Source organism: Plectropomus leopardus, chromosome 9 (assembly GCF_026936395.1).
Source record: "Plectropomus leopardus strain MGB_pleo_1.0 chromosome 9, ASM2693639v1, whole genome shotgun sequence".
NCBI lineage: Eukaryota > Metazoa > Chordata > Actinopteri > Perciformes > Serranidae > Plectropomus > Plectropomus leopardus.
In genome coordinates this window covers 1,735,001-1,760,000 of record NC_142184.1, presented here as the reverse complement: position 1 = coordinate 1,760,000, position 25,000 = coordinate 1,735,001, and the positions used below count along the sequence as shown (strand labels likewise).

At 39.7% G+C, this 25,000-nt stretch overlaps 1 protein-coding gene across 1 annotated transcript in view; it reads right to left on the bottom strand.

Moving 5' to 3' along the window:
- Positions 1-5,733: 5,733 nt before the first annotated feature.
- The window catches only part of LOC121946638 (uncharacterized), a 22,281-nt gene continuing 3,014 nt past the window's right edge, over positions 5,734-25,000 (bottom strand). Inside the window, exons 2-6 of the mRNA XM_088081623.1 lie at positions 14,067-14,217; positions 12,201-12,268; positions 11,979-12,088; positions 9,797-9,888; positions 5,734-8,361 (exon numbers count right to left, since the gene is read on the bottom strand). Coding sequence (XP_087937749.1) covers positions 7,784-8,361; positions 9,797-9,888; positions 11,979-12,088; positions 12,201-12,268; positions 14,067-14,217 — 999 coding nt within the window. The 3' untranslated portion in view covers positions 5,734-7,783. The remainder of the gene's footprint in view (positions 8,362-9,796; positions 9,889-11,978; positions 12,089-12,200; positions 12,269-14,066; positions 14,218-25,000) is intronic.

Genomic DNA, 25,000 nt, shown 5'->3' with positions numbered 1-25,000 from the left:
CTCTCACATTAATCTAATAAAATTAATCTTCAAATGAAAAAAAATTCTGATCCAAGGAGATTCAAAAACCCGTTCAGGGGACCTGAACTGCACAGAACTTTGAAGAACTCTCAAAAATAAAATTAGCGGCTGAATTTATCAGGATGAAGAAACGAGCTGATGAGTTTCCTCCTGAGAGGAGAACGGGGCTGATTACAGAAGACTGAGAGGAGGACGGAGAGCGTTATATAAGTCGAATTAATGACACTCTGCTGACTCCAGGAAGACCTGAACACACCGACACACATATGGCACACACACACACGCACACAAGTTAACATACACACACACAAATGTAAACACAAACTAGAGAGAAACTGACACACAAACGGCACCAAACTTACAGCTTCATCGATAACTTCAGAAAGAGAACGCGCTGAAATATCTGTTTCTTTAGCTGCTAAATGCTGCACTATGTTCACCTGCTGAAATAATCGAGAAACATACTTTAATTTTAATTTTATTTATTTTGTGTTGTCGTTCTGTATCTGCAGAGGAATTAGATTTTTTTAGGTTGATGCAGCAAAATGTGCTAAATATCACAAACTCAAACTCAAGCTCAAAAGAATATTATACATTAATGACTTTTGATTTTCATCGAGTGAATTCTTTTAACCAGCATCAGTCCTAATCGTAAATATAAAATTTTCATTAATTTTCAGTATTTTAACCCTTTAAATGCCAGGTTTTTGTAATGATGCCACTATGTTTTTAGCTGAAAAAAAGTAATAATTTTCAATATACTAAATGCAAAGAAGCAGCAGCAACATTGATTTTTATACATTATTATTTCTTGTGCAGTGTCTAATACTCACACTCACTCTGCACACAAAATGCGTTTTTTGTAATGAAGGCTTGAACAAATATTTGATTTTGCAATAATCAGCAGCTGCATTGACTGTGACAGGTCACCTAGTGGAAATAGCATGTATTTCCTCCATATGCCAAATATGGTCAAAATGACCTCATCAGGTGGAAAATAGTCAAAATGACAAATTCAGAGTCAAAAGCCCAGAATGACACCCAGAAATAATACAAGTCCTGTTTTTCTGCTCTGATGGCTGTGGGATCAAAAATGTCAGTTTGAATGGGTTTCAATGGAGCATTTTTGGACCTGAACAGTCTGAATGTAACTATTTAGTTTCCACAGTGTATTTTAGACTTATTGTAGGAGCTGAGCTGCAAATTCACTGATTACACTCAAATACACAATCTGGACTACATTTAGGACACATGCATCAACACACACACAGTTATCACAACAGGAAGAAGAAAAGAGACTAAAATGTGCCACGCAGTCCCTGAGGGTCAGCTTGGTCGAAGGAGAAAGTTGTAGAAAATGGAAATAGTTAAATAAAGTAAACTGGACGTTACAGACGACTAACAAACACAAGAAAACGACGGTTCAGTTACTGTTTTACGTGCATCTGTTTTAGGCAAAGAGCGAGCCAGTAAGCGAGTGTTAATGTCGGGGAAACTTTTATTTTTTTCGTCGTTGAAACGTTTCATCGGTTGTCCCTGACAGGATCATTTTTAATTCTTGATTCTGTTGACAATTTTCTCAATTTATGAGTCAACCGTTTGCTCTTTAAAATGTCAGCAAACTGAAAATCACCCAGAAATCAAGTTAACAAAATGTAATTCTTTTTGTTTGGGACAACAGACCCAAAGAAATTAAATCAACAATCAGCAGAAAATCAGGAACGTCCAGACGGAGAAGAAAGAGGGAGAAGTGAGATAAGGAGCAGTGACGGAGGGGAGTAAAGAGAGGGAGAGGAAGAGAGCCGGGCAGCCAGAGGCCACGTCACTTTTAATTGTCTCTGGCTTCAGTGACTCTTTCTCTCGTTCTCCTTCACTCACTTTCCTCCGCTCCTCTCTAACTTTCTCTCGTCCTCGGTAGTTTCTCTCTCTCTCTGTCTCTCTAACTCACCACAGGATGTTTACCCGCTCCTCCTTCTGCTCTCCCTCCTTCTCTCTTTTCCTCTTTTCGACGTATTTTTCCAACTCAGTCGTCACAATAAATGTTGTATGTTTCTGCAAACTGTGAACATACGTGAACATAACATGATACCTAATTTATGGCCCAGGGGCCAAATCTGGGCCCTGATAAGGCGCTGGGTGGCCCCTGACCATTTTTAAGTGATTCGCACTATAAATTGTTTTCGTAAATCCTAGAAAGTCCTGAAATCTTGAACATCCCAAAATCCTAGAATTTTCCTGAGATCTTAGAAATATCCTCAAAAATCAAAAATCCCAGAAACATCGTCATAATCCAAGAAAATTAAAATGTGAGAAATGTCCTAAAATCCAAGAAACTACTGAAAGTCCTTGAAAACATCCTAAAATCTGAGGGGGGTGATTAAAAAAACTAGAGATCAATATATGTTTTTCCATTTTCAGCATTTCTTTGGGTCTTTCTGTTTTGTTTTTCTTATTTTCAGGAAAATGTATTTTTCTAATTTCTTGTTAATTTTTGGGCTGTTTCATGTTAAGCTGCTTGTTCATGTTGTGTTTCAAAGGCTTAAATCTCTTACTGAATACTCGGTGCCGACTGATTTGGGTCGATATTTGAGCGTTGCTTGGACGGAGACAGACGGTATTTCGTAGTGGTGTGTCATCGCATCTTGCCAGTAAATTTTTTCTTGTTTTCTCAGATGTTGTTTCTGTGAGATGGAGATGATAAATACTCGTGAGTGCTGCAGAGTTATTTGACCTGCGTCTGAATGCCAGAACTTATTTTTTTAAAGGAGCTGCATACGTGTAGTCAGAGCTCGTATCTGTAGTTTGCAGAATGCCGACGTTTTCTTGGCTCATTTCTGTGTCTCTGCCTGTCTGTCCTCCTCTTGTCTCTCTGTCCTGCAACACTTTGTCTCTCAGTCCAAACACACACACCCTGCCGGGGGGAAGGTTGTTGGTGCTGTGGTCACCAGAGGCCTGTGCAGTGCTGCAGTGGACTCTGTGTGTCCGCTGCAGAGGGAGTCTCACTCTGTGGCTGGAGGACCCAGGCGGGGTCGCTGCAGACGCGATGCGATCGGTTAGAGAGGAGACGTCTCTTGCAACTACAAAAACACTCATAACTTCTTAATTTGACCAGCAGAGTAGCACTTCTGCACCTGCAGTGACTGATTCCTGTCATTTAAAACATTTACCTCAATAAACACGGCGGCAGACCAGAGAAGATGGATTATGAGGTCATTTTGGCTGCGATTATAGATTTAGTCTTAGTCTGTCGTTCACATTTTAGTCATTTTTATCCTTCAAAATGACAAAAATATATAATAATAATAATCATCATCTTTATTTAGATGGCACCTTTTATACGTAAAATGTAGCTCAGAGTGCTTTACACGCAAGTGCTAAAAATTAAAAGCTAACAATATATGGAAAAAATAAAAAATACAATAAAATCATTATACAGCACTGGAAACCACAACTATAATAAATAAGCTGCAGACAGGCCAGAGGTGAAAACAATAAAAGAAATGTAAATATAAAAGAAATATTGATCAACAGTAAAAACAGTAAAAGTGCATATATAGCACATATAATTCTCTTTATTATCTATTTAAAATTATTTCAGAGAAGAAAAAAAACATTACATTTTTTTAGTAATTTCTCACGGTCTTTTCCATGTTTCTTTGTTTGTTTTTTTTTTGTTTTTTTTGCTGCTGTTGTTTTGTTTATTTCTTTATTTCTTATTTTCTAGTAATTTTGATAATTATTTCTTTATTTTTTAATTATTTCTTGCTTATTTTTGGGCCATTTGTTGTCAAGTTGCTTGTTGCTCTCCAGTGTTTCAGAAAGAAATCGAGCTAATTTGCTCTGATTTTTCGAGTGTTGAAGCGACTTACCATCAAAACTCAGACTGTGTCCCTCCATCAGAAACACACAAAAATGTAAAAATTAGAACGGAAACACACACACACGCACACGCGCACATAAACAGTCCTCTAACTCGTCTGCACAAAGTGAAATAAAGAAACAGCGAGAGAGGAGACAAAAGAACGACGCAACACAGAGAAACACATTCAGAAGAGATCTTTTTAATAGAAGAACAGAGATGCTGTTTGGCTGCAGGGGAAGAACTGCACGCAACCAACACACATGCACGCACACACACAAACACACACACATGCACGCACACACACACACACACACACACACACACAGGGTTTTATGCAGTTTTGCAGTAATGTAGCACCAGAAATAGCCTGAGAGCAGTCAGCAATGAATATTTCAACCATTCTTTCTCTCTCGCTTTAAATCTCTCTCTCTCTCCTCCACATTAGCATTTTTTCTATTTCCTCGTCTCTTTAAACTTTTAATCTTCAATCTTCTCTCTCTCCGCAGGTCCGTGCACCTCCTCTCCTCCTCCTCTCCTCCTCTTCATCCCGTCCTCCATCCACTTCCACGGCTCGGGAAACATATTCAGTGCAGTGAATGAATTCAAATAAGGAACTCCTGCAGCATGAATGAAGGTATATAAAATACTTCTCACACATATACTTACTGTATGTTACACAAGATTTTAATCATTTATCTCAAGATCACAAGTTCATTATCCTGTGATTTAAAGGTGTGATCACGCTCAACATGATGCAGATTTTGCTACTGACACAAATACTGCCGCTGGAGTATTTCTTGGAGTATTTTTGCGACTCGTGAATATTATATTGTACAGTTAACTTGGTTTGCAGTGGAGCACAGCCGATAGCTGGATGTAAACACAGAGGCTCTGAAGACAGCGTGAACCAAAACGCAACACATTTTATTATTTATCAGAATTTATTTAATTGTTTAGAATTTTGAATATGTATTTAATATAATATTCAATTTCTTTTTTAACTATGTTTGAAAAATGACAAATAAATGCACCTTGTAAATACTTTTAATAATATTTATTTGTTTTAAGTGTAATTAAATATAATGCATCTAATTGTAATTCATTTAATATGATATAATAATAATAAGTAATACAGTTCTTCTGATATTTTTACTTATTTTCTCCTAATTCTCTCTCCTTTTTTAAAGGTAATTTGCAGGTTATTTCTCGTCAAGTTCCTTGTTGCCTTTTTTCTTGTGTAATATCAGTTTGCCAAGATTTTAAAGGTTTGAGTGCTTGTGAAAGGTTTCTGAGCGCAGCACAAGAAAACAGATGCAGATCCAGGTTTAAAGGGTTAAAGTATTAACCCTTGGAAAGCTGGGGAAATTGGCTTGATTTCTTTCAAAATCATGGAAAGAACGCAATTAGCAACTTAACAAGAAATGGCACAAAAATAAGCAAGAAATGAGAAAAAAGCTACAAGAAAATTACCCAAAAATAAACCACAAAAAAGAAAAGTAAAAAAGAGAGGAAAAAGACCTTAAGAAAAACAGAATAAATAGATAAATAAATAGATTTTTTTCTGGAACATAATTTTGATTATAGAATTATAAGACTTACAAATATAATTTACTTTTTTAAAATAAAATATATTAATCTCCCTACAGCTAATTTTCAAATCATATTCTTGTCTGTTTGTTTGTTTTTTAATTTTCCAGACATTTCCGGCTTTTTTATATGTTTTTAAAAGTTATCAAACTGATTTTCTCAGGTTCGATAGGTTTCAGCGTGTGTGTGAACGGCGTCTGAAGGCATCACAATCCCGGTTTCAAAGGGTTAATGGACACAAAACAAAAGAGCCACAAACACTGCACTGTCAAAAAGAGGAAATCCGGTTTATTTCTTTATTAATCTTATATACAGACATTTACAGCGCTCTTTGCTAAAGTTATTGAAGACGGTTACGGTAACTTCCTGCTGCCTGATTCGGCGCGACAGAGATCCTGTCAGGTGTTAGAGACTCCGTCCGGTTTGCAGCTCCAGGCCGGGAGAGTAAATGAGGTCCAGTAGATATATAAAGTGAAGGAGAAGCAGGGTCGTCGGTATGAAACAGCAATCATTTCTCCTGCATTCACTGAAAACACAATAAACTGTGGTTTTGTCTCTACAGTGCTGCGTCCACACGAGATGATACGGTGTGTTTAAATCTGCCGCCGGCCGCCCTGCAGACGCAAACACGTGGAGGCGATCTGAGACTCGTATTCATCGAGTGAGTAACCTCTGCAGCTCTCGCACTGTTCTCTCCAGCACAAAAGCTCTGCAGCCGTTTCTGATTTCGCCGATAAATCGGGACACAAACACACATTTTAAATGTCAAAAATCAACGGGACTCGTTTTAGCATCCTGCCTCTGTAAGCGAACACGTCTATGTTTTTAAAGCTCTGTGCCTTATGGGTTTCCGGATTTTATTTGTCGTGAAATAGCAGGTGAACTCACTTAGAGCTGCACACCTGAAGCTCCGACTGTTGCTCTCGCTGTGGAGAAACGCGTTTTGGGCGTTTGGGGAAACTCAGTCCTCTGAGGTTTAACCAGCAGGTGATCAAATCTAAACCGTTCAAAGCACGATGAGGGAGATGATTAGCCTAGCTTAGCACAATGACTGGAAACAAGGGGAAACTGCTAGCGTGGATCCAGAGCTCTGAATCAGGTCTGCTGCTGCTTAAATCCCGGAAACGTCCTTAAGTCTTACTAGAAACTTGCTAAAAGCTAGAAAACGTCCTAAAATCTTACAGGCTGCTAAATACCTGTGACTACTGCAGGATGATTTGACTCAGGTGTGAAAGCTGGATGTTATTTTTTGCAGTGTTAGGCCCGTTTCACACAGCGCGTCTGACAAACGCGCGTCACGCGTAAAAAATCGCTGAGCCATCGTTTCTCTAGCTGCTGCAGCTGACAGGAAGCTGAGTCGCGCCTGCTCAGGCCGAAATAAAAAACATCACACTTGGCGCGCTCCTTTAGGACGTTTTAAGGATTTTAGGACATTTATGGGATTTTAGGACATTTTTAGGATTTTAGGATGTTTTTAGGATTTTAGGATGTTTTTAGGATTTTAGGTTATTTCTGGGGATTTTAGGGCAATTTTAGCATTTCAGGATGTTTCTGGGCCTTTAGGACGTTTTTAGGATTTTTGGACATTAGTGTCTCTGTCGGGGGTGTAGGGGATCCTCCACTGGTGCTTTTTTTGATCAGCAAGCTCTATTTTGATGCTGTTTTATGCACGCTTATGGACACTAGAATTACATAAATAATTCCTATTGTAAATCCATTTTTTAATTTTTTTTAGTTGAAAAATGATTGGGGGGGGTTGGTGGTGGGGAGGGGGAAGGGGGGTTTCAGGACCCTATCAGGGGCCAGATTTGGCTCTTAGCTGTAAGTTGAGTATTACTGCTCTAAATACGGAACTATTTTTAAAATGTTGTTCACATCAGTCACTTCAACGCAAAAACGTGTGAAAACAGAAAAAAAGCCGAAGGTGCGGACTCAGAGATAATTTAAAGCTGCTGCCTGACGTCATTTCAAAGTCACAGCGTGCTTCACCTCATTAACCCTTTAAGGCTGTAAATGTGTGTCCTTTATCTGAAAACATGAAGCAGATCTTGTCAGTGACCGGTTATTCTCTGGCCGTGATATTCAGGTTATGCACACGTTATGTGACCCAGATGTGGGTTGAGACGCCGTGCAGATGTTGAGAACGTGGCAGCTGTTTTCTGATGAGTCTGAATCATTAATTGACCTATATTTCTGCCGGGGGGTGGGGGGCGGGGGGTGGGGGGTGTTACCACGGGCCGGTTATCAAGGTGATGTGCAGTCAACGCAGGACCGGTGAGGTGAGGTGTCTCCTCCTCGTCCTCCTCGTCCTCCTCACAGCCTCAGAGTGAGGACGGCAGTCAGACAGGCTAACAGGACGGGCGGAGAGGACACTGAAGCAGCGCTGGCAGTCTGGTCTTTCTTGATCAGGAATATTTCTCGTGTTACGTCTCTCCCGCCCTTTCCCTCCATCTTATCTGTTGTTTCCTTTCTCTTCTCCTCCTCCTCCTCCTTCATCTTTTCCTCCACCACCACCACCACCACCACCTTCTCCTCCCGCTCCTCCCTCTCCTCCTTTGTCTCCTTCTCCTCTTTCTCCTCCATCTTTTCTTCAACCACATCCTCCTCTCCCTGTGCCGTTGGAGGGACCCCTGGAGGCTGGGTGTCCGGGGCAGGTGTGTCTGGAGGTTGGGTGTCCTCAGAGTCCTCTGCAGAGGAGGAGGACGAGGTGGTGGTCTCAGGCTGGACATAAGAGTCAGTAGTTGCAGGAGGAGAAGTAACCTTTTCCTCCTCTTCCTCCTCTTCAGGCTGGGGGGAGAGATCGGATATTGTTGGAAGAAGAACAACTCTTTCCTCCTCGTCTTCATCCTCCTCCTCCTCCTCCTCTTCCTCCTCATCCACCGTGTCAGCAACTAAAAGACAGACAGAAATACATTTTTAAGGACATTCTCAGGTTGCCTCATGAGGACGATTGGACTTTAGGGCTGAAGATTATTTTCAAGTAATTCGATTTTAATCCACAAACTGTCAAGAAATTATTTCCAAAAATCACAACTTCTTCTTCGGTCCAAAACTCAAAGGTTTTCAGTTTACAGATAAAGAACAGCAGCACATCCTCACACTGGAGAAAGAAAGTGGTTGCGTGACTAAATAACAGCGATGTATATATGCATACGTCTGTGTTAGGTTTCATCTCTTACTTGGAAAAAGAGGTTGATTTTCGCCCTTTGTAGATTCAATGTGTGACAAAGCTCCTCAATTATTTATTGTTGCCCCTAATGTCCACAAAATCTTTGAAACTTCTCAAAATTCTAGAAACATCATAAAATCCTGAAAAACGTCCTGAAATCCTACATATTTCCCGAAACCTTAAAAAAGTGATAAAATCACAAAAAAAGTCCTAAAATCCCAGAAAGACCATAAAATCCTGAAAACGCCCTGAAAGCCTGGATATGTCCTTAAACCCTAGAAAAGTGCTAAAATCCTTGAAACGTCCTTAAATCCTGGAAACATCCTAAAATCCTAGAAACATGTATGGGGCCGTTTTGATTGGCCCTCCGGCCTCCTGTCATTTTGCAAAAGTGGCCCCCAATCAAAGCAAGTCGAGCGTCTCCGCACTAAAGCATAAAACCTGCAGGATTCTCCAGAATTTCACCTGTAAAGCTTCATCTGAGGACCAGCGTCTGGAGTTAAATTAATTAAGCGTCTGGAGTTAAATTAATTAAGCGTCTGGAGTTAAATCCAGGAGTTTGTGATACTAAAATAACGTCAGTCATAAGTTAAAAGAGAGATTTATAACTGTGGTAAATGAGAGGACAGAGGAGCAAACAGAGGAGCAGACAGAGGAGCAGACAGAGGAGCAGACAGAGGAGCAGACAGAGGAGCAGACAGGAGCAGACAAGAGCAGACAGAGGAGCAGATAGAGGAGCAGACAGAGGAGCAGACAGAGGAGCAGACAGGAGCAGACAGAGGAGCAGACAGGAGCAGACAAGAGCAGACAGAGGAGCAGATAGAGGAGCAGACAGAGGAGCAGACAGAGGAGCAGACAGGAGCAGACAGAGGAGCAGACAGGAGCAGACAGAGGAGCAGACAGGAGCAGACAGAGGAGCAGACAGAGGAGCAGACAGAGGAGCAGACAGAGGAGCAGACAGGAGCAGACAGAGGGGCAGACAGAGGAGCAGACAGGAGCAGACAGAGGAGCAGATAGAGGAGCAGACAGAGGAGCAGAAAGAGGCGCAGACAGGAGCAGACAGAGGAGGAGCCAACAGAGGAGGAGCAGACAGAGGAGCCGACAGAGGAGGAGCAGACAGAGGAGCCGACAGAGGAGTAAAGAAGAGGCTGTCGTACCGCAGAGGTTGTTTTCACATTCCTGCAGGTTTTCGGGACACTGGGAGCACCAGTCACCTTCTACGTACGGCCTCTCGCCTTCGTAGTTCCCTCTGAGGACAAACGTCAGACACACACACCGTTAGATTTAAAATGACCAGGAGGTGCCGTCTCTCTGGGACTCGTGCAGTAGCAGTCTCTTATTTTTTTTCTCATATTTGCTCTAAATATTCTGGTCAGAGAAAATTTTAGGGTAGTCAATTAAAAATGCTCCAAACGCTCTGAACCGCCCAAATAAAACACCATATAAGGGCATGTTTAGTGCCGTGTGCAAAGACTGAAACATGAGGGAGACATGACGCCGACAAAAGCTGCAAGAAGAGGAAACTTCAGCAGTGAAACTGACGTTCTGTTAAATCAACTTAAATAAATGTGATTTCAGGGAAATGAATTCACATCTTAAAAGTAATAGTACTCATGCAAAAGGTTTAAATACATTTAGTAAAACTAAAATAATTAAAGTCCTCATAAATACAGTATATATGAGAAGCTGGAACTATGAAAGGTGATGACTTAAAATGACTTAAACAGAATAAGTAGTTTCCAATTAATTTTCTAATTAATCAACTCATTGATTCAGCTGTACTTGTATGTTTTTATATTTTTGGTTTCTGTGAAAAAAAATCTTAATTTGTAAAGTAGTTATCTAATAATAATAGTGGAGTAAAAAGTAGAATATTTGGCTCTGAGGTGTAGTAGAGTAAAAGTGGAAAGTTGCATGAGATTAAAATACTCAAGTAAAAGTAACCTCAGATTTGTACTTCAGTACAGTACTTGAGTAAATGTACTTAATTACAGTTCAGCTCTTGTCAGCAGAGGGACGATCAGTACTTGACATCAGAGTAGGGGTCGAGTATAATAGTATCCCTTTAATTATCATTTAAATCATTATAGTTCCTCTAAAACATTTTTTGATTAAATGATATTTAATCAAATTTATTTTTAAATGTTCTTCAAATATATTTTTTCATCTGCTGGACAACAATTTGTGGCCTGTGAAGACAAGATATTTTTCTCTTATCTTGGTGCTGTGAACCGTTGGTGAAATCTCTCTCAGCTCAGAGAAAAATCTAAAATCAGAAGTCAAATCCTGGATATGAGCAAAAATCAGAGAACATTTGTTGCATAAAGTTTGTTGCACGAGGCCATCGTTATAATCTACTTCAGTTTAACGAATTGAGCTTTTCATTAAACATACTGCACAAAGTCTGAAATAAAAGTACTTCATGTGCATACAACTGCACACAGAGACGATGTGTAGTATTTCTGCCCACAGGGGGGAGCTGTTGTTCCAGCACTGCTGCAGTAATACTGATACTGTTAGATACTGTTAGATTAAGTAATGCTGGCACATATGAAGTGCTATTAGCAATAATACTACACTAATACCGGTAATACTAGCCCTAGCAGCAGTTCTAGTAGTTGTGGTAATAGAGGAAGTAGTGACAGTAGTAATAGTAGTAGTGATGGTAGTAAAAGTCTAGTGTTACACTAGTTGATTGGCAGTGAAAAAATATAGTTATATAACAGTAGTAGTAGCAGTACTTCAGTTCATAATAGTAGAAGGAATGCCAGTAATAGTAGCAGCAAAACTTGTAGTATTGTATAAGTTGCAGTTGTAGTAGTTGTAGTGATAGTAGCAGTAGTAGTAATGGTACTGTAGTGGTAGTAGAATAAGTTGCAGTAGTAATATTGCTGTAATGTTGAAGTAATAGTAGGAGAAGTAGTAATGGTACTGTAGAAGTAGAAGTATTAGTAGTAATAATGGTACTGTAGTAGCAGTAATAATAGTAGTGCTGTAGTAATGAAAGTTATGGCAGTAGTAGTAGTATCAATAGTAGTAATGGTACTGTAGTGGTAGTAGAATAAGTTGCAGTAGTAGTATTACTGTAATGTTAAAGTAATAGTAGGAGAAGTAGTAATGATACTGTAGAAGTAGTAATATTAGTAGTAATAATTGTACTGTAGTAGCAGTAATTATAGTAGTGCTGTAGTAATGTAAGTTATTGCAGTAGTAGTAGTATCAGTAGTCGTAATGCCACTGTAGTGGTAGAATAAGTTGTGGAATTAGTGCTATTACTGCAGTAGTATAACTTGTGGCAGTAGTAATGGTACTGTGGTAGTGTAGTACTGTAGTACTGACGCAGGGTAGTAGTTGCAGACGAGGTAGGAGACTCTCTCCCAGCCCAAACCCTTCATGTCGTTACAGAGATGGAAGGCACAGCCGACTCTGTGTGTGTCTGCCCACACCATCTGAAACACACACACACACACACACACACACACAGTTCAGAGGCAGTCCACAGATACAGATGTGTGTATTAATGCGTGTGTGTGTGTGTGTGTGTGTGTGTGTGTATCTGACCTGTGTGTAGTGTCCACACATCTTGTCTTCTTCACAGCTGTTGTTTTGGAAGTTGTAGTCCAGATGTTCTGCAGGAATCAATAACTTTCATCAGTACATCATGTATCCTGTAACTGTAATCAGAGTAAACCACGTCAGACTGGACGTATTTAAATGGTATTCAGGTGTATTTTCCTCACGTTATATGTACAAATGAGCACAGCGGCTTTAAGCACTGATTCACTGATCAATACGTTTAATTATCTTTTATCGTTTTATCTTCTATCTTATATTTATTGTCTCATTATCTTTTATAAATGAACTTTGAGGCCACTTTATAGGCAGAGTAGTCAAAAACAAATACCTCTTTTTCTCATTATCAAAATGTCTTGAATGTCATCCAGCAGTTTCAGCATCGTGATCGTCCCACTAAAGTTTTGTTTGCATCACCTGATGAATCTAAAGCTGCGTTCACAGCAACAACAGCGTGACCAGCAGCTGCAAAAAGACAAGCGGCCAATCGCAGCATCCCCGTACAGGTTTCCAGGATTTTAGGATGTTTCCAGGATTTTAGGACTTTTCTCATTTTTTTTAAGTTTCTAAGATTGTAGGACATTTTTCAGATTTTATTATGTTTTTAGGATTTTAGGACATTTCTATGATTTAATATGTTTCTAGGATTTTAGTTTTTTCTGGGGGGTTTTATAGAAGTTTTTAAGATTTTAGGATGATTTTAAGACATTTCTAGGACTTCAGGATGTTCATAGAATTGTAGGACTTTTCTTGGTTATTTGAACGTTTCTAAGATTTCAATAAATTTCTAGAATTTTTGGACATTTCCAGGATTTCTGTGATTTCAGGACGTTTGCAGGATTTTCTCAGATTTTGGGGTGTTTCAAAGATTTTTGGACATTTCTCAGAATTTATTATGTTTTTAGGATTTTTTGACGGTTATAAGACTCTAGGACATTACTGTGATTTTGAGAATTTTAGGATGTTTCTATGATTGTATTTCTTTCTGTTTTTTTTTTTTTTTTAAGTTTCTGAGATTTAAGGACATTCATGGGAATGTTGGGCATTTCTAGGATTTTAGGATGTTTCTAAGATTGTTGGAGTTTTCATGGTGTTTAAGATTTTAGTAAATTTCTAGGACTTAAGGGTGTTTCAAAGATTTTGGGACTTTTTTCAGATTTTAGAATGTTTTTAGGATTTTAACATATTTCTAGGACTTTAGGATGTTCCTTGGATTGTAGACTTATCTCAGATATTAGGATGTTTTTAAGATTTTAGTACATTTCTAGAATTTTAGGACACTTCCAAGAATTTAGGATGTTTAATGGGTTTTAGGATATTTCTAGGATTTTAGGACATTTCTGGGATTTTAGGACATTTCTGGGATTTTAGGATTTTCTCAGATTTTTAGACATTTCTAAGATTTCACTTGAGAATTCGGCCAGACAGAACTTGTTGCGTCCACATGTCGCCAGAACGGCTTGAGATTAAAATGTTGCCGCTAACGACATAATTTAAAGGCGCCTGTAAGTGGGAGGGGCGTCGGATCGATCCAACAAACCCCGGCCTTTGGTGTGGCTGTCCAGAGTTGCTGTCTGAATGTGTTTTTTTCTACGTCTTTCCGTGTGCCTCTTTTATTTAAACCGAAACATCCGTGCCAGCGTGTGTTTGTTGGCGTCCTGTTGTTGGTCGCCATTTGCTTTTGTTGCCTAAACATAACAACGTGCAGCGTCTCCCACCGTGTGCTTGTGTTGGCGTCACGGCGCAGGCACTGAAGGTTTCCTCGAGTGTAATATGTAGCGGGGTGACCACTGACTAAATAGTGATTATTTTCCAAACTGGGATGAGAACGTGACGAACAGATCCTGCACTCACCCAGAAACCATTTCTCCAGGGCCTCTCGCAGGTCCAGGGACCCGGTGCCGGCGAACAGATTCTCTCCGGTATCCTCCAGTTCTGGATTGTGGCTCCAGGTGCATTTAGCGGCGTAGCCCTCCGCGATCACCTTCAGGCTCGGGTCCCATCTCTGCAGAGAACAGTGGAAGTTACAGGGAGCAGATTTTGATTGGAAATTTCAAAAATAGATCCCAAAATTGACACTCTGGTGTAAACTGAACAACCTTAAGATATCCCAAACAACTTTTTTTTAAATTAGAGGATGCAGCTCATTTGTGTTGTGAAAGTTCAGCAGAAATGTAAAATGTGCCAAACCCCGACAGTTCCTAACTGCAGTGTTTATTTTCTCCGATTAGGGAGTTCAAAATCTTCTGTTCCAACTTCTAATCAAAGGCAGCATTTCCAGTTTTCCTGTGAGTTTCAGCTGATTAACGGGAATGAAAACCATAAATCTTAAACGGCCTCAAAGAAACGTTTTCCATCATGTTTATGATTCGTTTTGTGAAAACAAGACACACAAACATGAACACAGAGAAACACACGGATCCTTTATCCGTATGAAACACGAAAACATGTAACCGAATGAAGCTTTTCGTGTTCATGCAGGAAGTTACTGAACTGAAATCATTCTCTGTGAGCTCGGTTTTTAGTCCCTCTCTATTTTCTGTTTCCCTCTTAAACCTGCTTTTAATTAGCGTGCTGATTTTATCGTGCAACCGTTTTTGATTTATTACGTTTTTAGGCCTCAAAATGTCTCTGAATTTCTCCTCGGGGAACACACCACACAAATACTGTAAGTTTTTTTTGTTCCCGCAATATTATTATTATAAACAGGTTTAATGTCTCTATATAGAGGGTTTGCACGGTCATGAAACGCCTGGAAAAGTCATGGAATCGGCAAATGGATTTTTTTTAGGATTTTAAAAGTTTTGGAAAACTTAATATGCCCTAAAAGTTTTGAAAAAATTATGATTTGTTCCAAATGATGTGGTAAAAAACAGAAAATCCATTAACTATAATCATGATTTCTGTTTTTACAGTTTCTGTCTGTGATAAATTGTGTCATTCTGGAGCCTACAATCTTTTAAAGACGAAAACAAACTGCCTAAATGTTTTCTTAAAAAAAAAAAATTGCCACAAATTTTTGAAGAAAAGGGGGGGAAAATGCCTTTTTTTAAACTAAGAAAGGAAAAAGGAAAAATAACTGAAATAATTAAAAGAAAAAAGTTTGTGGTGGGGGGGTGACAAAATGTTTTTGTAAAAATTGAAAAACATTTTTAAAGAAAAAAAAGGCCAGCATTTTTTAAATACTGCAATTTAAAGTTTAAAAAAATGAAAAATATAAGTCCCTCTCCGGTGCTTAAAAGAGTACATGCAGTCCCCTTTTTGCCTCCCGTCTCATAAATAACGAATATTTCCTTAGTTATATTTTAACATTCATTTCTAATCCTGTTCAGAATTATTATTATTTTTTAGATATTATATTATATTATATTATCAGAGAATGTATGGTCTTTAAAATTTGCCTCAAAGTCCTGGAAAAGTCCTGGAAATGTATTGGTGAAATGTGCAGGAACCCTGTATTAAATAAAATCAATCACAGATTTCTGGCGCTGAGTTTTCAGCACGTGACGTTAATCTGACAGTGTCGAAAACTGAGATGACATTTAAAATCATATCAAAGAAATGTGCAGAAGAAACACAGGAAAAAGGAAAGTAAAGAAAGATTTGGATTTATAAACAGCACATTGTGTGTGAGCGAGACTCGCGTCACGCTCTCACAGCTGAGGGAGGAACTCCTCGCCGACGTTCGAAGGAGAAAAAGTCTTTTGTCTTGTTTCATTCTCAGACAGATAAAACCAGGATCTGTAACTGTAACGCAGCGTGACGATGACTCATATCCCACTGATCCCTGACCTCTGACCTCTGACCCCGGCACCACTCTGAGGTATTTAACTATAGATCCATGGTTTATGATAGATCATGGTTTATAATAGATCCGTGGTTTATAATAGATCCGTGGTTTATAATAGGTCGTGGTTTATAATAGATCGTGGTTTATAATAGATCGTGGTTTATAATAGATCGTGGTTTATAATAGATTTTGGTTTATAATAGATCGTGGTTTCTAATAGATCCGTGATTTATAATAGATCGTGGTTTATGATAGATCCGTGGTTTATAATAGATCGTGGTTTATGATAGATCCGTGGTTTATGATAGATCGTGGTTTATGATAGATCATGGTTTATAGTAGATCATGGTTTATAATAGATCGTGGTTTATGATAGATCGTGGTTTATGATAGATCGTGGTTTATAATAGATCATGGTTTATAGTAGATCATGGTTTATAATAGATCGTGGTTTATAATAGATCATGGTTTATAATAGATCGTGGTTTATGATAGATCATGGTTTATAGTAGATCATGGTTTATAATAGATCGTGGTTTATGATAGGTCGTGGTTTATAATAGATCGTGGTTTATAATAGGTCGTGGTTTATAATAGATCGTGGTTTATAATAGGTCGTGGTTTATAATAGATCGTGGTTTATAATAGGTCGTGGTTTATAATAGGTCGTGGTTTATAATAGATCGTGGTTTATAATAGGTCGTGGTTTATAATAGATCGTGGTTTATAGTAGATCGTGGTTTATAATAGATCGTGGTTTATGATAGATCCGTGGTTTATGATAGATCGTGGTTTATGATAGATCATGGTTTATAGTAGATCATGGTTTATAGTAGATCGTGGTTTATAATAGATCGTGGTTTATGATAGATCATGGTTTATAGTAGATCATGGTTTATAATAGATCGTGGTTTATAATAGATCATGGTTTATAATAGATCGTGGTTTATGATAGATCATGGTTTATAATAGATCATGGTTTATAGTAGATCATGGTTTATAGTAGATCGTGGTTTATAATAGATCGTGGTTTATGATAGATCATGGTTTATAATAGATTGTGGTTTATAATAGATCGTGGTTTATGATAGATCATGGTTTATAATAGATCGTGGTTTATAATAGATCGTGGTTTATAGTAGATCGTGGTTTATAATAGATCATGGTTTATAATAGATCGTGGTTTATAATAGATCGTGGTTTATGATAGATCATGGTTTATAATAGATCGTGGTTTATAGTAGATCATGGTTTATAATAGATCGTGGTTTATAGTAGATCGTGGTTTATAATAGATCATGGTTTATAATAGATCGTGGTTTATAATAGATCGTGGTTTATGATAGATCATGGTTTATAGTAGATCGTGGTTTATAATAGATCGTGGTTTATGATAGATCATGGTTTATAATAGATCGTGGTTTATAATAGATCGTGGTTTATGATAGATCCGTGGTAATTACTTCCTGTCATGCAGGATGGTTTAACTTCCTCCTCAGACACAGATGTGCTGAAAGGCAGATCATGACTCAGCTGCAGCGATCTGCAGATCTTTATTCCATAAAAACAGATTTGATCTCTGATAGACGGAGCCACCAAACATTTTTAAACCCCCGTGTCTTGTTTCGGCTATGAAGAGGAGCAGTTAAAAAAGACCTGATTCCTGTCCGGCTTTAAAATCCACATTCGTGCACAAAGTGACATTCATTTTCCAAAATGTGGCTGCAGGAGACTGAAATTTATGTGTTGATGCATGTGTCCTAAATGTAGTCCAGATTGTGTATTTGAGTGTAATCAGTGAATTTGCAGCTCAGCTCCTACAATAAGTCTAAAATACACTGTGGAAACTAAATAGTTACATTCAGACTGTTCAGGTCCAAAAATGCTCCATTGAAACCCATTCAAACTGACATTTTTGATCCCACAGCCATCAGAGCAGAAAAACAGGACTTGTATTATTTCTGGGTGTCATTCTGGGCTTTTGACTCTGAATTTGTCATTTTGACTATTTTCCACCTGATGAGGTCATTTTGACCATATTTGGCATATGGAGGAAATACATGCTATTTCCACTAGGTGACCTGTCACAGTCAATGTAGCTGCTGATCACTGACATATCCCAGACTGTCAGCAGCTACACTCACACACTGACATATCCCAGACTGTCAGCAGCTACACTCACACACTGACAGATCCCAGACTGTCAGCAGCTACACTCACACACTGACATATCCCAGACTGTCAGCAGCTAATAATATACTTATTATGTGGTAGATTAGTAATAATTCATTTTCTGTGTTGTTGTTTCATCTAAAAACATAGTGGCATCATGACAAAAACCTGGCATTTAAAGGGTTACAATTCTGAAATTTATTGAATATTTGATATTTATGAATAGGACTGATGTTGGTTAAAAAAAAAACTAAAATGTAGAAAATCATGGGGCTCTGGTGGCTCAGTGGATCGAGCGGTGACCCATGTACAGAGGCTGTGTCCTCGCCGCAGCAGCCGGGGGTTTGAATCCGGCCTCGGCCCTTTGCTGCCTTTTAATTTTTTTAATTTTTAAAAAAATTAAAAATGATTAATGCATAATATCTTTTGAAGTCTGATTTCTAAAAAGACATTTTATGTGCAGAGCGGTACGAGCATGTGCGATATTAAAGCGACCCTAAAGGGTTAAACATGAAACTTTATATTTGTGTGTTTAAAGATTTACATTAAAGAGGAACAATAATAAAAATACAGATTAACGCCAGATTTGTTCTTTAAGAACAGATCGACGTCTGAAACTTCAGACAGTTGTTTCGATCTTGTGGTTTGAGTTGCTGTTGCTAAGAGCGTTCAGTGTGTGTGTGCATGGGTGTGTGAGAGTGTGTGAGAGTGAGTGTGTGTGAGTGTGTGTGTGTGTGTGTGTGTGTTTATTTGTCCAGTGATGATACACAACACAAACAATAGTCAGGGGTCTCCTTCACATTCCTGTCTCTCTCCAGGCTCTCTCAACATCTGCTCTGTGTTACAGCTCTCAGGCCATGTGCACAGTCTGCAGTAACACACACACACACACACACACACACACACTTCATCCGCTCTGTGAACAGCTGAGTTTTATTTTTTGTCTGAACAGAAACTCATTGATTAGAGTTTCATTAAAGATGTGTCTGTCTTCTTTAGATTTCAGCTCTTTGCAAAGCAAAACATACATCCAGGAGTTTGTCCCCCTCACACACACACACACACACACACACACACACACACACACACACACACACACACACACACATACACACACACACTCACACACACACACACATACACACTCACACTCACACACACACACACTCACACACACACACACACACACACACACACACACACACACGCACACACACATACACACACACACTCACACACTCACACTCACACACACACACACACTCACACACTGCACTCAGGAAGTACACACTAAAATGTGACGTTACCGCAGAAAAACATTTGAAATGTTCACACATGAACATTCAGTGTCTGATTTATATTTACTCAAGTATAGAACTGTAGGACAAGTGTGAGGTACTTGGACATCTTAGGACGTTTATAGAATTTCAGGACATTTCTAGGATTTCTGGACGTTTCTTGGATTTTGGGATGTTTCTAGGATTTCTGTACGTTTCTATGATTTTCGGACATTTCTTGGATTTTGAGATGTTTCTCGTACTTTAGGACATTAGTGTCTTATCTGTGTCCTCTGTCGGCATTGTGGGAGATCCTCCTCTGGCTCTTTTTTTGATGAACAAGCTCTATTAAAAATATAAAATATATACAAAATATATTCCTTCCCGTCGATTTCGTCTTGAAATGATTGAAAAATAGTTTCCTTGTGTCCATGAATACAAAGATTCATTGTTGTTATGCTATTTATTTGCGGCTGGTTTTTATCTGATTTTTCGTCGTCAGTTTGAACTCTGAGCTCCGTTTGTTTATCTGTAAACTTTACTTTAATGTCCTGTTGTCATTTGTTGTCATTTGTTGTCATTTGTTGTCATTTGTTGTTATTTGTTGTTATTTGTTGTCATTTGTTGTTATTTGTTGTCATTTGTTGTTATTTGTTTAATTTAACATGTTTATTTGCATCATTTTGTTTGTGTTTTTGGGTTTTTTTGTAGATTTATTTCAGTTTCTTTGTTCAAACTTTCATTTCAGGACGTTTCTCCTCCAAACGCTGTTACTGGTTTCCAGTGTTCAGTACCAGTCAAACCAGTACAGCTGGTGAAATATTCAAACAGCACCACAGTGTCTGCTGCTGCGGGGGGGGGGGGCTAAATCCTCTCTCTGCTGGACTTGTTTTAATGGTTTTACTGGTTTTGATTCAAGCTCTGAGGCTGTTTGTTTTAATCTGAATCACAACAGGAGGGTTTAAGAAACCAGTTCCAGACTGGAGTCTTGTCTGAACTGGTTATACTGGTTTCTCTGCTGTTTTATCCATTTCATTGCTGGTTTCATTGCTATGATCAGTTTTATCTGAACTGGTCATACTGGTTTCTTACGTTCTCCTTGTTTAGTCTGAACTGGTCATAATGGTTTCTTACATTCCCCTTGTTTAGTCTGAACTGGGCATACTGGTTTCTTACGTTCTTGTTTAGTCTGAACTGGGCATACTGGTTTCTTACGTTCTTGTTTAGTCTGAACTGGTCACAATATTCTCTCAGTATCAGTCTGAAATCAAACTGGTCGTACTGGTTTCTGAGCCGTTTATTGGTTTGATTGCAGTTGTGTCTGAGCTGGTCAGACTGGTCCGTCTGCTGGTCTCAGTCCAGTCCTAGTTACATTCAGACTTTATTTTCTGCCAACAAAAACAGAAATCTGTCCTCCAAAATTTCAACACGCTGACCTCCCTCCTCTCCCACTCCTGTCCTCCTCATATCACTCGTTTTTTCCCAGTTTCACAACTCCTCTCATTCTCATTTCATCCTTTTCTTTTGACCTCACCTCCATCTTTCTTCAGTCTGTCTCCTCGCAGCTGTCCTTCTCTCATCACCTCCTCTCTTTCCTTCCTTCTTTTTCCTTCACTCCTCCTTTCATCTGTCCTCCTGTTCTATCCCTTTTTTCTCTCCAACCCAGCTGAACAGCAAAAAGAAACACATCAGTATGGAAATGTCCCAGTGGGGCTTCCATACCATACTCTCCTGATACACACACACACACACACACACACACACACACACACACACACACACACACACACACACACACACACTCACACACACTCACATTCCTCCTCCTCATTCATCCTCTAATTTTAATTTCTCTCTCTCTCTCTGTCCAAACATCGCGCTCTCTTCGCCGTCTCTTTCTCAACAGTCTCTCTCGTCTGTTGCTCAACTCCGAGCACCGACTCCCTCCCTGTCTTTCGTCCCGGGATGATTTCCCCGCTGCGCCCCCCCTCTGACACTGATGTTAATAACTGGAGGGAAACACCCGTCTGTTCCTGGAACACAGGCTGCAGTTTACGCAGCATTTCTGACGCTTTGCATCGTGGTCGTCCTGCAAAAAGTGATCTGCTAACCTGGACGAAGACGCTTTCTGTTACTGCTGCAGCGCTGAGAACTAATAAAGGTTTTGAATAGAGGCTCCAGACCCTCAGAGGGAGGTTATTGAAATGGATCGCTGCCAGTTGTTGTATCCAGCGGCGTGCAGTGTTTTTCAGCCTGAGGGAGTTTTGTTTCTCAAAGTGAGGAAGAATAATAAGAAATGAAATCTCTAGGAGGAGTTTGAAAAAGTATGACCCCGGAAATGGCCGAAAATGGACCAAAGGTGTTTTTGTACGTCTTGGGTTGTTCCATGTGCTTTCCAATTTTTGAACATGTAGGTGAAACCAGCTGAGAGGGTTTCTTTGTTGAAGTTTGCAGATTTCCTTTTACACGTTTCTAGGATTTTAGGATATTTCTGGGAGTTAAGCACATTAATAGAATCTAAGGACTTTTCTGGGATTTGAGGATTTTTTTTAGGAATTTAGGACATTTCTAGGATTTAAGAGCATTTCAAGGATTTTGGCCCATTTCTAGGATTTTAAGGACATTTCTCAGATTTTAGCACATTTCTACAGTTTAAGGTCATTTCTAGGTTTTTGGGACGTTTCTCAGATTTAAGAATGTTTTAAGGATTTTAACAAATTTCTTGGATTTTAGAACTTTTCCGTGTTTTTCAGACCTTTTCAGGATTTTAGCACATTTACAGGATTTTAGGACACTTCTAGGATTTTGTGACCTTTCTCAGATTTGAGGATGTTTTTAGGACTTTATGACATTTATAGGATTTTAGTACATCAGGGACTTATCTAGGACCTCTGCTGTTTTATTCACTCTGACACCTCATGGAGACTAAAAGTACAGAAACAATTCCCGGTGTGAATGAGTTTACTTTCATTGCGAATGCTAAAATGTTTGGGGGGCAGATTTGTCCTGCAGGTGGGTAGTTGAACCTCACTGCTCTACTTTCTTCAGTCCTATCTAGCAACGATATTTAGGTCCAAACTTCATAAAAGTCTGAATAAAATCATGCCGGTTGAACACTGAGAGACAGTTGAGACCTTCGGTCTTGAAATGAGATCCACAGTTCTTTTCGTTCTGAGCTCGTCGTCTATAAAAGCACATCAGTCATCATCACCCGTCCATAAAGAGTTAAAGCCGCAGCAGCTTCTCTCTGGTCCACCGCCCAAACCAAAACAACCCGCCGGCTCCAACCTGCCCGAGCACAGATTTAATCTGACCTTCAGTTCACCTGAACATTCACAAACTGTTCTGCAGTCAGGAGCAGTCGTGACAAACGGAAACTTTGAAAAGTGTCCGTAATATTCCTGAAAGACGGAGAGTCAGCGAGTGACAGCAGCAGTCGTCCAGAGTGAAATATGGCGGTAATAATACCGTCACGTCTATGTAATGAATCAGTGTCATTTTTTAATGTTCCCCGGATGATGTCTCATGACAGGAAACCTCAGACTAACGTCAGCTTCAGCTACATTTAAGACCAGCCGTCATTTTAGTGTGTTGGCATGGTGACGTTTTTAGCACGATAGCGTGCTAAAAAGACGCTTTTTGCTGACGGTTACACACTGATGCACAAACACATAAACATAACTAAACACTGAGCATGCTAACTAACACACAAGACGCTTTACACTAAACTTTAAAATACGATGGCTAATATCCTAAATGCTTCAGAATGTCAGTGTATTATGGGATAGATGTTAGTAGCAGATACTGTGGCATGTTGAAGGAGCTGTGTGCAACATCCAGAACATATCTACCATTCAGTTTTCCCAACATGTTCTCATCCCGAATCGTCACGTTGCCACTTTGTAGTGGACATCGGCGTCTGATGTTGACGCACTCGGATGCCTCTACCATGATGTCAACACAAGCACGTGTTGGGATGACGCTGCACGTGGTCATGTGCAAGACTCCTGCATGAAAGTCCCGGTTTGTTGGGTCCGTCCACCGCCGCTCCTGCTCGCCCTGCAGAGACTTTTCTTCTCCTTTTATCACGTCGTTACCGGCAGCATTTCAACCTGACGCCATGCAGCGAGGTATCCTGTGGACGCAACAGGTTCCATCCCCCCACGTTTTAAACGGACACTGTCCGTCCGCATATCGTGTTGCCACGGCGTCCAGCTGTTAGGTGGCATTTAATAATACCACGAAAGGTTCTGTCCTTCCGTGTTCTGCGTTGTTTAATGCGAACGTTGGTGAATCATACAGAGGCAAACAGTGGCTTTTGGCAGAAGGATCTTGCACTGAAATCACTGCATTTTAGGGTATTTTGCGTGTGGACGTGCCTGGTGCTGTCTGGTCGCCCGCCAGCGTTTAATGACAACTTCACGGGTTCTGTCCGAGCGCGTTCTCATCTGAGGCCATTCAGCTGCGTTACGGTTGGACACAGAAGGTGGTTTTTTGGCGTCACGTTCGTAGGCCGAAAGAATTAACAGAGTGATGCTATCTTTTTTTTCTCACAGTTTTCAGGTCATTTTTTGTCATCTTTTACTGTTTATTTTTTTCTTCTTTTTTTTTCTTCTTTTTTTTCCAATTTGCACAACATTTCATACCAAACTACTATGCCTTTTTCCCATGATTTTTAAGGAAATTCAACCAATTTGCTCACGTTTCAGAGGTTTAAATGCTTGTGACAGGCATCTGAACTCAGCACAAGAAAACTGATGTTGGTCCAGGTTTCAAAGGGTTAAACATCAACAACTAAAAGTTTTCTCGTCAGCAGCATGTGATGTATATTCAGGACTAAAGTGTCCACAAAGGGCAGCGGACTAATGAAGAAACTTAAGACGTAGCTAAAGTGGTTTCATCAGCAAAGAGGACACGAAAACATGAATACAAACAAAGATAATTAGAACAAGACCGAGCGAGACGAACGCCAGCAAACAGCTCCAGAGCCGCCACGAGCTGTGCAGCCGGCCCAAAACAGACACGGGAGAGAACCGAGAGAAAAGTCAGGGGAGGAAGACAAAATGAGTGTCAGACATTTTTATTCCTATGTGCTTCCTCTTTCCTCGTCTCCTTCCCTCTTCCACTTTCCTTTTTTATCTACCTGCTTCTTCCTCTTTTTCCGCCTCGTTTGATCTGGACCTCGTGCTGCCGTCATGAGCCTCAGGAGCTTTTAGACAAAACTGTCTTTACTTTTTAGCGTGCTGTTGATGGACGCTGCTGTCCCACAATACAATGCACAACAGCAGAGGAGGAGCGGCTCACAGCTGGAGACGATTAGAATAAACTGTGGACATCGGAGACGTCCCCGACAACGTCAGAAAAAAGTCAATTACATATTTATCACGTCTTTGCAGAAACATCTCCGTTTGTCTTTGTTGAGTTTTCGTGTTCAGAGGAAGCTGAACACAACGCAACATTTCATGCAAGAACTTTTGCTGTGTAACAGCTTCTTCATGATTGATTGCGCCCACAGTTTGGTGAATCTTGCGAAGCTGTAGCCTGCACTC